The sequence below is a fragment of the Megalobrama amblycephala genome, linkage group LG6 (genome assembly GCF_018812025.1).
Source record: "Megalobrama amblycephala isolate DHTTF-2021 linkage group LG6, ASM1881202v1, whole genome shotgun sequence".
NCBI classification, from domain to species: Eukaryota; Metazoa; Chordata; class Actinopteri; order Cypriniformes; family Xenocyprididae; genus Megalobrama; species Megalobrama amblycephala.
The window spans coordinates 2,367,239-2,382,074 of record NC_063049.1 but is presented as its reverse complement, the minus strand read 5'-3'; the positions used below and the strand labels follow the sequence as shown (position 1 = coordinate 2,382,074).

General features: G+C 37.6%; 2 protein-coding genes and 1 long non-coding RNA gene across 4 annotated transcripts in view; 1 reads left to right on the top strand and 2 right to left on the bottom strand.

Moving 5' to 3' along the window:
* Window positions 1–14,836, bottom strand: part of LOC125269662 (macrophage mannose receptor 1-like) — a 48,761-nt gene that overhangs the window by 19,927 nt on the left and 13,998 nt on the right. The window lies entirely within an intron of this gene.
* Window positions 573–1,257, top strand: LOC125269664 (putative nuclease HARBI1). Its single transcript, XM_048192602.1, has 2 exons — window positions 573–771; window positions 852–1,257. The coding sequence occupies exons 1-2, from the start codon at window positions 630–632 to the stop codon at window positions 1,223–1,225; spliced, it is 516 nt and encodes a 171-aa protein (XP_048048559.1). The 5' UTR covers window positions 573–629; the 3' UTR covers window positions 1,226–1,257.
* LOC125269669 lies at window positions 1,457–2,078 on the bottom strand. The gene is made up of 3 exons (XR_007185167.1): window positions 1,932–2,078; window positions 1,786–1,827; window positions 1,457–1,699 (listed from the first exon to the last, which is right to left on the bottom strand). It is a non-coding gene; the product is annotated as an uncharacterized LOC125269669 (long non-coding RNA).

Sequence of the window (14,836 nt, the reverse complement as noted above, 5' to 3'; positions counted from 1 at the left end):
CTCAGGTTACGTATGTAACCATAGTTCCCTGAGAACAGGGAACGAGACTCTGCGTTCCTTTGCCATGCTTCAGGTTGCCTGCCTTCAGAACAGTCCCTCAAGACGATAAGATAGTGACTGTCTCTCCAGGCGCTCCCTTTATACATCCGGGTCGCGCCGTATGACGTCATAGGCTGTCGCCGGCCAATAGCAATTGGAGTTGTTGGATAGTGCTTTCGACACCTGGGTCACGTGACGGTTCCCCAATGCGTTCTGTTCAACGCAGAGTCTCGTTCCCTGTTCTCAGGGAACTATGGTTACATACGTAACCGGAGACGATTTATCACCTTCCCTGGTCACAGAAGATTCATCCACATCAAGGAGGAGTTCTACAAGATTGCAGGTAACACGAATAATAACAGATTACTGCAAAATGTTACATTAGCACAGTCACAGTATGACACTCTTTATTTTGTGTTACAGCTTTTCCTAATGTAATTGGTACAGTGGATTGCACCCATATTAGTATCCAACGCCCCTCAGGGGCACATGAGGGAGATTATGTTAACAGGAAATCCTTCCACAGTATCAATGTTCAGGTAAGAAGGAGTTATGGTTACTGTCAGCTACATAATTATTCTGTGCATTAAATGACCTTAATAGGCTATATATTTTTACAGATGATCTGTGATGCTGACTGCCTTATCACAAATTTAGAGGCAAAGTGGCCTGGCTCAGTCCATGACTCCAGAATCTTTCAGGCCAGTAGAATTTACCAGAGACTCTCTCTAGGTAAGCCACCCTATTTTTTTTTTAAGAACCTTGAACATCAAGAATACAGTACTTGTAAGAATTATGTTTTGTATTCGCAGGTGAGTTCTCTGGTGTGCTGCTGGGGGACAAAGGCTATGCCTGTGAGACATTTCTGATGACTCCCCTTACAGACCCCCAAACCCCAGCACAGCAAGCTTACAACCATGCCCATGCCAAAACCAGGGCTCGAATTGAAATGACCTTCGGCCTCCTGAAATCACAATTTCAGTGCCTGCACCACCTGAGGGTCTCCCCAGACAGAGCATGTGACGTGACTGTTGCCTGCACAGTGCTGCACAATATTGCCAGCCTAAGAAAAGAAAGGGCTCCAAGAGTTGCTTTGGATGTTGATTGGGACAATGCTGCCATATTCCCAGATAACAGAAATGGTAGACTTGTTAGAGAACAATACATTGCAAATTATTTCAGTTAATTTAGTTTTGATTTAGCCCATCCCTTAATAAAGGATAATGTAGGCTATATAACTTTTTCATGTGTACATGCATTTTATTTGGCATCGGTAGCACACACTGTGGTTATCTTCCCAAATTCTAGTTCCACTTCACTGGATCAATAACTATAAAGTGTACTTGACATTCATAAAAAAGTTACAAGACCACAATGGTTTTGGAATATTTTTCTTTTATTATTTTGCTGTTATAACTTGTCAGCTTGGAGCTTTGGAGAGAAAAAATTATGATGATTAATACATTGTGTTACAGTCATGGTTACAGTATGAACTGAAGTCACTTCTCTTTCTAGTTTCGGGATTTCCAGTTCCAGTTTCCTCAGTGTCTTTCGTTTAATTTGCATCTCAAGGTCCATGTCCTGCAGCTTTCTTTTGTTCACATCAATCTTGACTTCTGTCAGCTCGATCTGTCTCTTAAGATGCGTTGTGTAGAGATATCTGACAGTTTGTGAATTCTGTGAACACCTTTTAGTTAGCATTGCAGAATTTTTGCATAATGTAAATTTACTGTAGGCAATACTCACTATGTTACCAGGCTGCTTATCAGGCTGCCCAATGTCAGGATCCTGTAACAAATGATATTTTCTATTAGTACCACTTCCCTGACTTCTTATCTATTGTGAACTTAAAAAAAAAAAATGTGTATATTTCCACAAAATTGACATGATACCTCGAGCCTTCTGGAGTCCAGCGACACGGTCTCATCATCGGCAGAAGTGCACTCCGCTGCTGTAGATGTGGCTTCCCTCTGCTATATTCAATACTTGTATTGATATTTTTGACAGGACATGCAAAGCCTATGATTTAATAAACAGTACTCACCGTTGAATTATAGTCTGGTGGCTCCAAAAGTGTAAGGGTGTTACCAGCCACTGCAAGGTAAGGCAAAGTCACACAGTCCACATAACAAAAAATATATGGATTTCAATATTTTCCATGTGCAGTAGTATGGCAATAATGTACCTTGTATGAGGAGGCCAGTATCCCTTGCTGGGCCAGAGTCAGTGGCTGTCCCTCCCTGGATCCCTTCAATCACTGGCTTCCCTTTATTTAAGTCCAGGGCCAGCTCCTCTGCTGTGGTGAAGTCTTGGGTTGGAGGGCCACCCCCCGTACCAGATATATGACTTTTTTTTTTATTGCTAAAATCAGCACAGACAGTAAAATGTCATCAAACATGTCACCTATGTTCTCCGCAAACAATTCACTTACCAGCCTGCAAAATATTCTTGTATTTAATCTTGACTTGCTGCCAAGTCCTTTTTTGGCCAGACATGTTTGCTCTTTAAGAGGAATAGATAGATAGATACAAATGATAAAATAGATTAGATGGGTAAAAATAGAGCAAATTATCTGATTATAGATTACATCAAATCAATTAGAAACATAACCTACATACAAATAGATAAGAGTACAAAGATTAAACAGATTATAGACATAAAAGAAACTAAATAGATCAAACAGATGCACATAGTGGGTAAGTGTTTGCAATTATTCTTCGTGTTAAATGCATGTCCACTGGTCACATTTAAAGCAAAGTATACAATTATTTTTGAAAATGACAAGAAACTCCTTGGATTGTAATTATGAGGGTTTCAGTGGAGCACTGGTTATTTGGACTACTTACGCATTCAATCGGTCTGCTATTGTTTGCCAGGCATTCTCTCTTTGCTTTATTACAGCAGCTGTATTGCCTTTTTTTTTTTTTTTTTACATATAATAGGTTTCACTTCTTCATACGTTTCCATAAGAAGCTGTTGCTCATTAGGCGAAAAGTATGCCGCACGGGTTTTGTCAATTTTTGCATCGGTGATTCTGTGATCGATTTTGTGATCTTTTTAAGAATGCCGTGAACGTGCATTTATCCAAACTATCCGGTTGTTAAGTCTGACGTCACGCTAACGCTCTATTTCATACCATAAGAAAACAACAAATGGTGCTATTATACACACATGATGTGGTGTAATACTACAAAAAAATTATAATCATAACCTTTATCTCCATACCAAAATTCCAGATGGCCAGACAATGATTCATCTTTTATAAATCGTTAAAATATTAATGTCTGTGATGCTGTGAGCACGAAGACTGTTGTGTAGACTGTAAGTATTTAAAATGTTTAACTTTTTTAAATGATTGATGTTTAATATGAATAAATAGCGCTCATAAACGGCCGTCGATGGCATTCTCAAGTGAAACGAGTTGAGGCTTGGACCCGGAAACGGCGTTCCTTACGTCACGACTTAACAAGCGGATATACACCTGGCTTGACATATCCGCGCGTTCTCATCCTGGCTCAGCAAACGTGCAACGGATTAAGCCAGGATGCACTGATTAAACTAGGTCAAGCCACGACTGTTCTGTTATCCTGGCTTTCTTAATTCGACTTTTGTGCAATACCCCTCAGGACTTGCTGTCATAGCAACAGGTCCGTAAGCTCAAACCTGCTCAGGAGCAGGCTTATTTCATTTAAACAGGATTAGATTGCATCTTTTTAAGCTGAGGTGATGCTTAAAGTCTGTCCCAGCCACTGCTACTTTCCCACAAGAGTACCCTAATGTAAACCAGGGACAATAATAATGATTTAAAAACAAATTTGCAAATAATACTATAATGCCGTGTAGTGTCATAATATAGACACCGACAGCTTTACTCTTTGAGAGAATCATTCGTGAGGGAATAATTACGTAGTAATTTTTATTGGAGTCTCACACATGATGTACAGATGTCTATGCCATACATGCATTTGTGCATTTGAACCGCGACAGATATTATGGGAGTGGCTTGATGAAGCGCAGGAGATGCAGATAACTTGATCTTGACCCTTAAGAAACTTTAATTAATGCTGTCAAATATGCTTCAAAGTTAAATTAGTTGCTAATTACAACATTGAAATAAAAAATTGCCTGTACAAATACTAGAAATTGTGAATATAGCCTAAATAATTGGGTAATCATGTAAAAAAAAGTGCACATTTCATTTATCTATTATAACATTTATGTCGTTCTTCTGTCATTTATTCGCTTGGCTGTTTCCTTATAAATGTCTAGAAATTCGTCAAGTTTTTTTTTTTTTTTTTATTTTTTTTTTTTATTGCATTGCTAAGAACAATTGTAAACAATGCCAGGGGTAAATACAATTGAGAGTACAATTGCGTGTTACAAAATCAGGAAAATGCCATACAGATGACACAATGAGACAGTTTTAAGGGCTTTGGAGTTGCTGGATGTAAAAAGAGTGTCCATGTAGGATTTAAGTTCCTTATAAAAAATAAAAAAGTAAGGCTTAGCACCCTGAAATTTACATTTATGTAAGAAAAATTTCGCTAGAAAAATAAACAAATTTATCAAAAAATATTGGTCCTTCACATCTTTATCAAAGTTGTGCAAACCAAATAAAACATCTTTGTATAATAAAGAAAAACTTTGTGATAAAAATGTGCGTACAAAAATACAGAAATCCTTCCAGAACAAATTTGTATATGAGCATTCCCAGAAGAGATGAGAAATAGATTCGTCTACAGCACCACAAAAGGAACATAAAGAATCAATATCAGGAAACATTTTTTTTAAGTAAAGCTTTACAGGATAAAAAAGATGAAGTAATTTGTAGGACACATCCTTAACCTTATTGGTTATTAAATATTTAGATGACAAAGTCCACACTTTCTTCCATGGGATATTAACAAATTGGCCATTCCAGTAGGACACAATATAAGGGAGAGAAGCAATCTCGTTCTGAAATATCTGTCTAATTCTCCTATTCCGAGCAGAAGGGTTGGATAAGAAACAGACATTTCCATTCATTGTATCAAAAGGATGAGCAACTGACAAAGAAATGTGAGATCTAGCTGAGTCTCAAGAGTTATTGCTCCAAGAGGAATAGCATCCATTACTATAGAAAAATCTCGTGGAGTAACAGGTATGTTATATTTGTTCAGAAATTCTGAATATGAATACAAGTGCCCATCAGCATTGATTAATTGAGAGACCAAAATAAAATTATTATTCACCCAATCTGGAAAAAACAAAGACTTATTTTTATAAAGAATATCACAATTATTCCAAATAAAGTACCGGTGAGGACTAAAATTGTGTTTATAAATTAGGTGCCAGGCCAAAAGTGCTTGTTTATGAAAATTAGATAATTTAAGAGGCAATTTAGTGATGTTGTAATTACACAACAATAAGAAAGGGAGACCTCCCACCTTAGAGAAAACAAAATTAGGAAGAATATTCCAAAATGAAACAGGGTTTGTTAAATACTGTTTTAACCAATTTATCTTGAAAGTATTATTTAAGGAAGTAAAATATAGAAAGTTTAGACCACCACATTCATAATTATTAATAACCACAGACTTTTTAACATAATGCCTCTTATGCTTCCACAGAAAATCAAATAGCATTCTGTCAATATCTGCACATGTAGATTTATCCACATATAAGGAGAGAGCAGAGTAAGTCACTCTTGAGATACCCTCAGCTTTAGCAATAAGATTTCGTCCTCTAAGAGATAAATCTCTCTGTAACCATTAATTGAATTTCCTTTTAGCTTTCACAATAATTGGGTCAAAGTTCAGTCTGCATCTGACTTTATTATCCTTACATATGGATACACCTAGATAGGTCACCTGTGACTTAACTGGAATACCATAAAGGGAGGAAGAAGAAAAGGCTTTAATAGCTAAAAGCTCACATTTATTAAGATTTAAATTTAAACCGGAAGCTTTAGAGAAAATATGTATGTTATGTATGGCAATTGGAATCTGTGATTCATCTTTTAAAAATAGGGTAGTGTCGTCAGCTAGCTGACTAATAAGTATATGTTTATTGTCAATAGTAATGCCTTGCAGCTGACTACTCAAAAGAGAGGAGGAAAGAAGTTGTGCAGCCACAAGAAATAAATAAGGGGATACAGGGCAACCCTGACGAACTCCTCTTGATAACTGAAATCTAGGGGAAGTACCCGACTTAAGGTTGATGGAACAGTTGGCATTATTATAAAGAGTTCTAATAAATTTGCAGAATGGATCACCAAACCCAAGCTTCTTAAGAGATAAAAAAATAAACTCATGTTCAAGAGAGTCAAAAGCTTTGTAAAAATCTACAAAAAGAATAAAGCTATCATCATTAACTAATTCGCTATAATCTAATAAATCCAGAAAAAGTCGGATATTGTTTGATATATGCCTTTTTGGTATAAACCCTGATTGAGTCTCATCGATAAATGAATTTAGAACACACTTGAGTCTTTTGGCCAAAGCCCAAGCTAAAATTTTATAATCATTATTAAGGAGACAAATAGGTCGCCAATTATCTATCAGAGTAATATCTTTTTTAGGTTTAGGTATCAGAGTTAAAAGCCCTTGGGTCAAACTAGAAGGCAAAGTTTCTGACTGAATACTCTCCAAAAACATCTCTAGCAGGAATGGTACCAATTATTCAGCAAAGCATTTGTAGATCTTTGATATGACCATCTTCTCTTCATGCTTCCTCTGTCTTGCCAAATTGCTACTAAAATGCCTAATGCACATTCCTACTTCATATTTTAGCAGCTCCCAATTTAGGCCAAATTTTTTTGTCAGAAGAGGCTTTCACCCAGTAGTATCGAATCAGAAAGGAAATTCTCTTTTTTAGTTTGTCATGTTTAAGTAGAGAGGAGTTCATTTTCCAATAAGAGATTCTAGAACCTATATTTGAGTGACCTAAGAAAAGAGGAGTAGAAAGGAGAATAGTGTGGTGATCCGTTAAGGGAGAAGGAAGGATACTAACTGAAACATTATAATGATGTTTAAAAGAATGCGGTACAAGCCAATAATCTAAACGAGAAAGTCTTGAGCGATTCTTGTTGCCCCATGTATAAGATTTAGCATTTGGGAACTTCTCCCTCCAAATATCAATTAAATCAAACTTCTCCATGAACATTTTCAGTTTTGAATTAGTAGAAGTAGATTGCCTAGGAGGAAATCTATCAAGATTGCTATCAAATTAGTGAAATTTTAAAATGAAAGATTACACCCACTAAAACCAACCAGTTTTACCATGCTTAAGGTGGATGAATTTCAGATCCATCAACAAAGGCACGACCTCCCACGAAGTGAGCCTTCTTTCCCTCCTTTCGAGCCTTGTCTACAGCAGGCCAAAGCAGCTGTCTTCTTTCCCGATCAGACGCGATGAGGTCCTCAGTGAAGCGCAGTTGATTGGCACGAAGAAACTCCGACGTCCTCACTGCCCTCCACACTCCGTCCCTTGTCACTCGCGAAGAAAATTGAATAATGATGGGCCGCGGTCGTTAACTATTCTGCAGCCTCCGATGTCGATTTTGTCGGCAAGGCTGCTTCCTCCCTCAGGGAATGTGGATTCACAGATACGGACGCTCTCCGCTCTTACATCCTCTCTTTCCTTCTCAGTTACACCGTGTAAATGTAAATTCCAACGACGGGAATATCTTTCCAGGTCAGTGAGACGTTGTTCACAGAATACCATCTTCTTCTCTTCAGCGTTCAGTCTTGTTTCAACATGACTGACTTTGCCTTTAATGTCGTTTAATTCAGCACATACGAAATCCACTGTTTTTTTTAATCCTTCGATTTTTAAAGCATTTTCACTCACCATTTTCTCTATGGTGTCAGAACGAGTGTTAATTAGATTGGAGAGCGTTGAGACAACAGAGGAATTATCATCATCTGCCTTGCCCTTTTTGGGTGGAGGTTTTGCTGGGCTATCTGGAAGCGGGGTTTTAGCCCCAGCCAGAGGTTCTTCCACAGATCCATAGTTGTGAAAATCCATCTTGTCAGATTGCTGCGAAACACAAGCCTCACATCACATCACATCACATCACAAGCGAAACACATCTCTTTCCTTTTGTCAGCAGTCGACTTCATATTTAGAATCTCAATGAAGGCAAAAAAGATATAAGTGGGTGATTTTGCACAAAGGTAATTTTAAGGAATGATTTTTATGCCGTTATAAAAGATTGTCAGCAGAGCTCAACGGAAGTTAAGTTAGCAGGACGCCATCTTGGACTCCCCCCTCGGTATCATTCGTCAAGTTTTTCGTCAGGTGTCTTTTCTCATTCTATGATGTCATTACGTTGCCGTCTTGACTCCAGCCAATCGCTGCATTGCTGATCGTGGTTTTGTGTATCGATACATCTGCCCTTTTCATGGAACACGAGAACACGCAGTAATCTTAGACAACTTAATCCAGATATTTTAATCCAATCTGCAAATTCGTTTGAAGAACCAAATTAGCCAGAGTTCAGTTATCACGATTAGAAGATCTGGCATCTGTCAAATCATCTCAGATGTATTAAGCGAGGTACGAAGAATATGCCCCAGATGAGATTGAAACTGAAATTGTTTATTAATAACAAAATAGTTAAAGCTGGATAATTGAGAGTGATTGACTGAAGGAGTGAATGATCATCACATTTACAGTGAAGCCATGAGAGTTTAAATGCTGGGAATATTACCTTCTTCCCACAGGAGAAGAACAAGAAGAAGCAGGAGAAACTACTGAAAGAGGGCTCTTACAGCTCATTTAGGATCACTCAGAGCCTTTTATTTTAGCCCAATTTAGTAATAGTGAATGGTTTGTGTGTTGGTAAGCAATTGCCTTTAATGTCGTGCAATTCAGCACATACGAAATCCACTGTTTTTTTTAATCCTTCGATTTTTAAAGCATTTTCACTCACCATTTTCTCTATGGTGTCAGAACGAGTGTTAATTAGATTGGAGAGCGTTGAGACAACAGAGGAATTATCATCATCTGCCTTGCCCTTTTTGGGTGGAGGTTTTGCTGGGCTATCTGGAAGCGGGGTTTTAGCCCCAGCCAGAGGTTCTTCCACAGATCCATAGTTGTGAAAATCCATCTTGTCAGATTGCTGCGAAACACAAGCCTCACATCACATCACATCACATCACAAGCGAAACACATCTCTTTCCTTTTGTCAGCAGTCGACTTCATATTTAGAATCTCAATGAAGGCAAAAAAGATATAAGTGGGTGATTTTGCACAAAGGTAATTTTAAGGAATGATTTTTATGCCGTTATAAAAGATTGTCAGCAGAGCTCAACGGAAGTTAAGTTAGCAGGACGCCATCTTGGACTCCCCCCCTCGGTATCATTCGTCAAGTTTTTCGTCAGGTGTCTTTTCTCATTCTATGATGTCATTACGTTGCCGTCTTGACTCCAGCCAATCGCTGCATTGCTGATCGTGGTTTTGTGTATCGATACATCTGCCCTTTTCATGGAACACGAGAACACGCAGTAATCTTAGACAACTTAATCCAGATATTTTAATCCAATCTGCAAATTCGTTTGAAGAACCAAATTAGCCAGAGTTCAGTTATCACGATTAGAAGATCTGGCATCTGTCAAATCATCTCAGATGTATTAAGCGAGGTACGAAGAATATGCCCCAGATGAGTTTGAAACTGAAATTGTTTATTAATAACAAAATAGTTAAAGCTGGATAATTGAGAGTGATTGACTGAAGGAGTGAATGATCATCACATTTACAGTGAAGCCATGAGAGTTTAAATGCTGGGAATATTACCTTCTTCCCACAGGAGAAGAACAAGAAGAAGCAGGAGAAACTACTGAAAGAGGGCTCTTACAGCTCATTTAGGATCACTCAGAGCCTTTTATTTTAGCCCAATTTAGTAATAGTGAATGGTTTGTGTGTTGGTAAGCAATTTTTTATTCTGTGTTTTCATAAAAGCCTTATTTTTTATGAATTTTCTTGTTAAACAAAATACACAGTTACTATTATTTAACATTTTAATAAAACTTTAATTGAACAGTTTAACAGAACCACAGCAAACAAATCAAATAAATAAATAAAGGCAAAAGTCTTTACATTAAGACACTTTAGTCTTTAGTGCAGGTTGGCAATCACAAATTTTGGTAGGGCAGCATTTTCTAGGCTAATATTTGTAGCTAACTTTTTGTTCCCCCCCCCCCTCAATTTTCTGTCTTGCAATCTGTTTGAGTGCAGAAATGTTAGGTGTCTACTTAAAGGTGATAAAGAGGATCTTTTCGTCGACTGAGTTTTTGAAATGAGCGCATGCGTAAGAACAACCCCAACTCCTTTCGAGGGAACACCTCCCAAAACTCGTGCAGGAGTATTGGAACACGAGTGTTTATCACCGGCATTCGCTGTGTGGTGTTAGTGGATTCATTATGTCGGACTCACCGCAGGTAACTCATAATCTGCAGTTGTTATTCCTGTCTCCGGACAAAAACATCGCATGCGGCGCCTGTGGAGTGTGGAAAGTTACTGGAGAGCGCAGCCGCGCTCGTCTCTCACAAAGAACGTCATGGCAGTGATTGACAAGCCAGAGGGTGTTTTTAAGGCCCTACCTCGTGCACAGATGATGTATATTAATATTATTACTTTCAGTGCACCTAATAAATAGTCTTTTATCAGTTAGTAAAGACAGTTTCAAGTAATATTGCAAAAATGTATAAAACAAAACATCCTCTTTAGTACCTTTAACGCATTCTTACGGAAGCCCTAAACGGCCATGGATTATTATTTTTTTTCTATCTTGTTTTCTCGTAATCACAACTTATTTTCTCGTGATCTCGAGATAACAAAAGTTGTTATCTCTGCTCTAAATTACAAATCTCTGCTCTAAATTACACAAATGTGCCAACAGGTGGCAGTATATTACCAAATATAACTGGTGATGCGCTGTAAATATCCACTTTACTGTATTAGTTCATATTGGCTCAGATTGTATACAAGGGGTCTGGTGTCTCTGGAGTCTCAAGAACCTCATCATGCATGCTGGCAGTTGTGCGTAAAGATGCATTTCATTCACCACTAACCAAACCTCACAATGAGAAACATTTACAGTGAGTGTAGAAATACATTTTCAAACAGTTTTATTGCTGTGGTGTTTTTTGCAGCATGGGATAGTGCATAGTGTGTTGCATTTCAGAAGGCACCATCCTCCTTTTTATACCATAGCTGAAAATGGCCAGTTATGAACTCCACATATCTTGCAAAAGTCATTTTAATACCCTCAGAGACCCTCTAAGGAACCTTCCATCTCACTTCCCAGTATTCCAGCCCAAATCATCACCCGCCAGCTCTTTGCTGACGTCGCAGTCTTGTTGGAACATGGTGGCCATACCATAGTACTGAGACTGCTCTCGTTAGAGTTACAAACGATCTACTCCTATCATCCGATCGTGGCTGTATTTCTCTATTAGTGTTATTAGATCTCAGTGCTGCTTTTGACACTATCGATCACAACATTCTTTTAAAAAGACTTGAAAACTATATTGGCATTAGTGGAATTGCTTTGGCATGGTTCAAATCGTACTTATCTGACCGTTATCAGTCTGTAGTAGTTAATGAAGAGATGTCGTATCGATCACAGGTTCAATATGGAGTACCACAAGGCTCAGTACTAGGACCGTTGCTTTTCACTCTGTACATGCTGCCCTTAGGAGAGATAATTAGGAAGCATGGTGTTAGTTTTCACTGCTACGCTGACGATACTCAGCTCTATATTTCCTCGCGCCCTGACGAAACCTACAAATTCACAAAACTAACAGAATGCATAGCTGACATTAAAAACTGGATGACAAGAAATTTCTTATTATTAAATTCAGAAAAAACTGATATCCTAATCTTTGGACCAAAAACTTCCTCACGAAAAAACCTTGAATACTCTCTAACACTTGACAGGTGCTCCATTAAACCTTCGTCCTCAGTTAGGAACTTGGATGTGCTCTTCGATACCAATCTTTCATTTGAAAGTCATGTTTCTAGTATCTGTAAAACCGCCTTCTTCCATCTAAAAAATATATCTAAATTACGACATATGCTCTCAATGACAAATGCGGAACAGTTGGTTCATGCATTCATGACCTCAAGACTAGATTATTGTAACGCTCTACTGGGTGGTTGTTCTGCTCGGCTTTTAAACAGACTACAGTTGGTCCAAAATGCGGCAGCTAGAGTTCTTACTAGAACCAGAAAGTATGACCATATTAGCCCAGTTCTGTCAACATTACATTGGCTCCCTATTAAACATCGTATAGATTTTAAAATCTTGCTACTTACTTATAAAGCTCTAAATGGTTTAGCTCCCCAGTACCTAAATGAGCTCTTAATGCATTATAGTCCTTCACGTTTATTGCGATCTCAGAATTCAGGCCAGTTGATAATACCCAGAATATCAAAATCAACTGAAGGCGGCAGATCCTTTCCCTATTTAGCACCTAAACTCTGGAACAATCTTCCTAGCATTGTTCGTGAAGCAGACACACTCTGTCAGTTTAAATCTAGACTAAAAACACATCTCTTTGCTCTTGCATACACATAACACATTATCAATACATTAACATTTTTCAAATCCGTTAAAGGATTGTTACGCTGCAATAATTAGGTCGGCCGGAACCGAGAACATTTCCTATAACACTAGATATACCTGTACATCAGAATAAGAATGGCATCTACGCTAATATCTGTCTCTCTGCTTATCCTGAGGTTTTCCGGGTGCTGGATCCAGGCCGTATCCAGATCAGATGGAGAACCTGTGTCTGGACCTGACTACAACGTAGCCCAGGAGACAATGGGCCTACAGATCCAGTTCTGGCTGCATCTATAATTCAGATTTTTAATCCCCGTATCCGCTTACATATATTTATATATAATCTATTTTTAATCTCTATAATAAAAATGTATAATTCAGATTTTGATCTCCATATCCATTTACATATATTATATATATCTTCCAAGGGGTTTTTTCCCTCCTAGGACTTTTTTCCCAGTGTTAGCACGCTGGGTTTTTCTCCTAGGGTTTTTTTTCCACCCCTGGGAGTCAGCCGACATTGGCTTAATGTAGCACCATCTTGTATATGTTACATATTACCACGCTTGTTTGTACAGCTTATTTTTAACCACTTCCCTTTTTTCTGTGCTTCTAATATGTAAAGCTGCTTCGAAACAATTACCAATTGTAAAAGCGCTATATTAATAAATTTGACTTGACTTGACTTGGCCATTCATCAACCATCCAGAAATCCATTCATCTAGACCATCCATTGTAGTACGGCATTAGTCAGTGAATAAAATTTTTAAAAAATGAGTCTTCATGTATTTCTACACCCACTGTAAATGTTTCTCTTTGTGAGGTTTGGTTTGGAGTGGCTGAAATGCATCTTTACGCACAACTGCCAGCCTGCATGGAGAGCCTCTTGAGACTCCAGAGACACCAGCAGCTTCAAATACCTGTTTGCTGCTCAACACTGGCTTTTTTATAGCTGCACTTTTAATGCACTAATTTTTATTTATCTGACCGAGTTCTGCTGTGCTCTAAATCACTCACAAATCTTATGATAATTTGATAATCTCCATTCAGTTTCACACAATATTAGTTGTTTTCATGCCTTTTGCACAATATTGCACCATTTCATGCTTTTCATCTTCAGAAAGATCTTTCTTCCTCCCCATATTGCATGAGAACTGTGACTTGCTTAATAATGTGGAACAACCTCTATGTAGGGTTTCCATAGACCTGGCAAATTATTTTGTCTGAGATTGATTCCAGTTATCTAAAAAGACATGGATAAATAAACAAACATTTTCTTAGAAAAACTAAAATCTGAATGTTTATTGTACTGAAATCTTACTGATATGTCACTTGCATAATAATTTGTAACGCGGTGTAATAGGCCTAGTTGGTAATAATGTAGTATTTTATTAAAATATATTAATAAAACATTGCATCGTCTTTTGCAAAGCACATGCGTTTGAAGTTTCTTTTTCAGTTTTTAAATGCATTGTAAATGCATGAATGGGAAAATAAAGAAAATGTTTTATAATAGGCCTATATTGTACATAATAATGTAGTGTTTAATGTAAATAAATTTCTCTTATTGTATATTAATAAAACGTTGCGTCGCCTGTCTTTTGCAAAGCACTTGCATTCAATGTTTCTTTTTCGGTTTTTACTAAAAGAACATGCATAAATGAGAAAATAAAGTGTGGGATGTGTTTGATGTTTATTAAGATTTATAAAGATTTATAAAGTTAAAAAAAAAAAGCCACAAAAAATTTCTCAATGCGTCGCTTACTGACACTTCGCATTCGCAAAGCCCTCGAATTCAGGTCTGTCTATAGTTGCGAATTGCTTTTGTCAGATAGGCATACACTGCACACAGTATTATTTCAAAATATCCGTCTTTCTTTGCGAGCATTCGCGTATGCATAGAAGGAAATAAATCTGTTGTGATATATAGCACTGTTAATTTCATTATGATAGCTTCTTTCTTAGTCACCTTAGCTACTGTTTGTTATTCGCATCTTTGTTCCTTTTTTATAACAAAAGGAACTATATTTTGTGTAATAGGCTAATTATTATTAGGTTTGGAGGAAAATGCATTGTGATTCATCAAGAATCGTCTTGTGGCTAACAAATTATAGGCTATAGCCTAATTTGTACTGGCTATTGCTTAGTAGGCTATGTGAATTATTTATGGACATGAATTATTCATTGTTAACGAAATTACTTACGAGGAAAATGTTCGCTGACTGCTATCTCAGCATGCAGAAAATA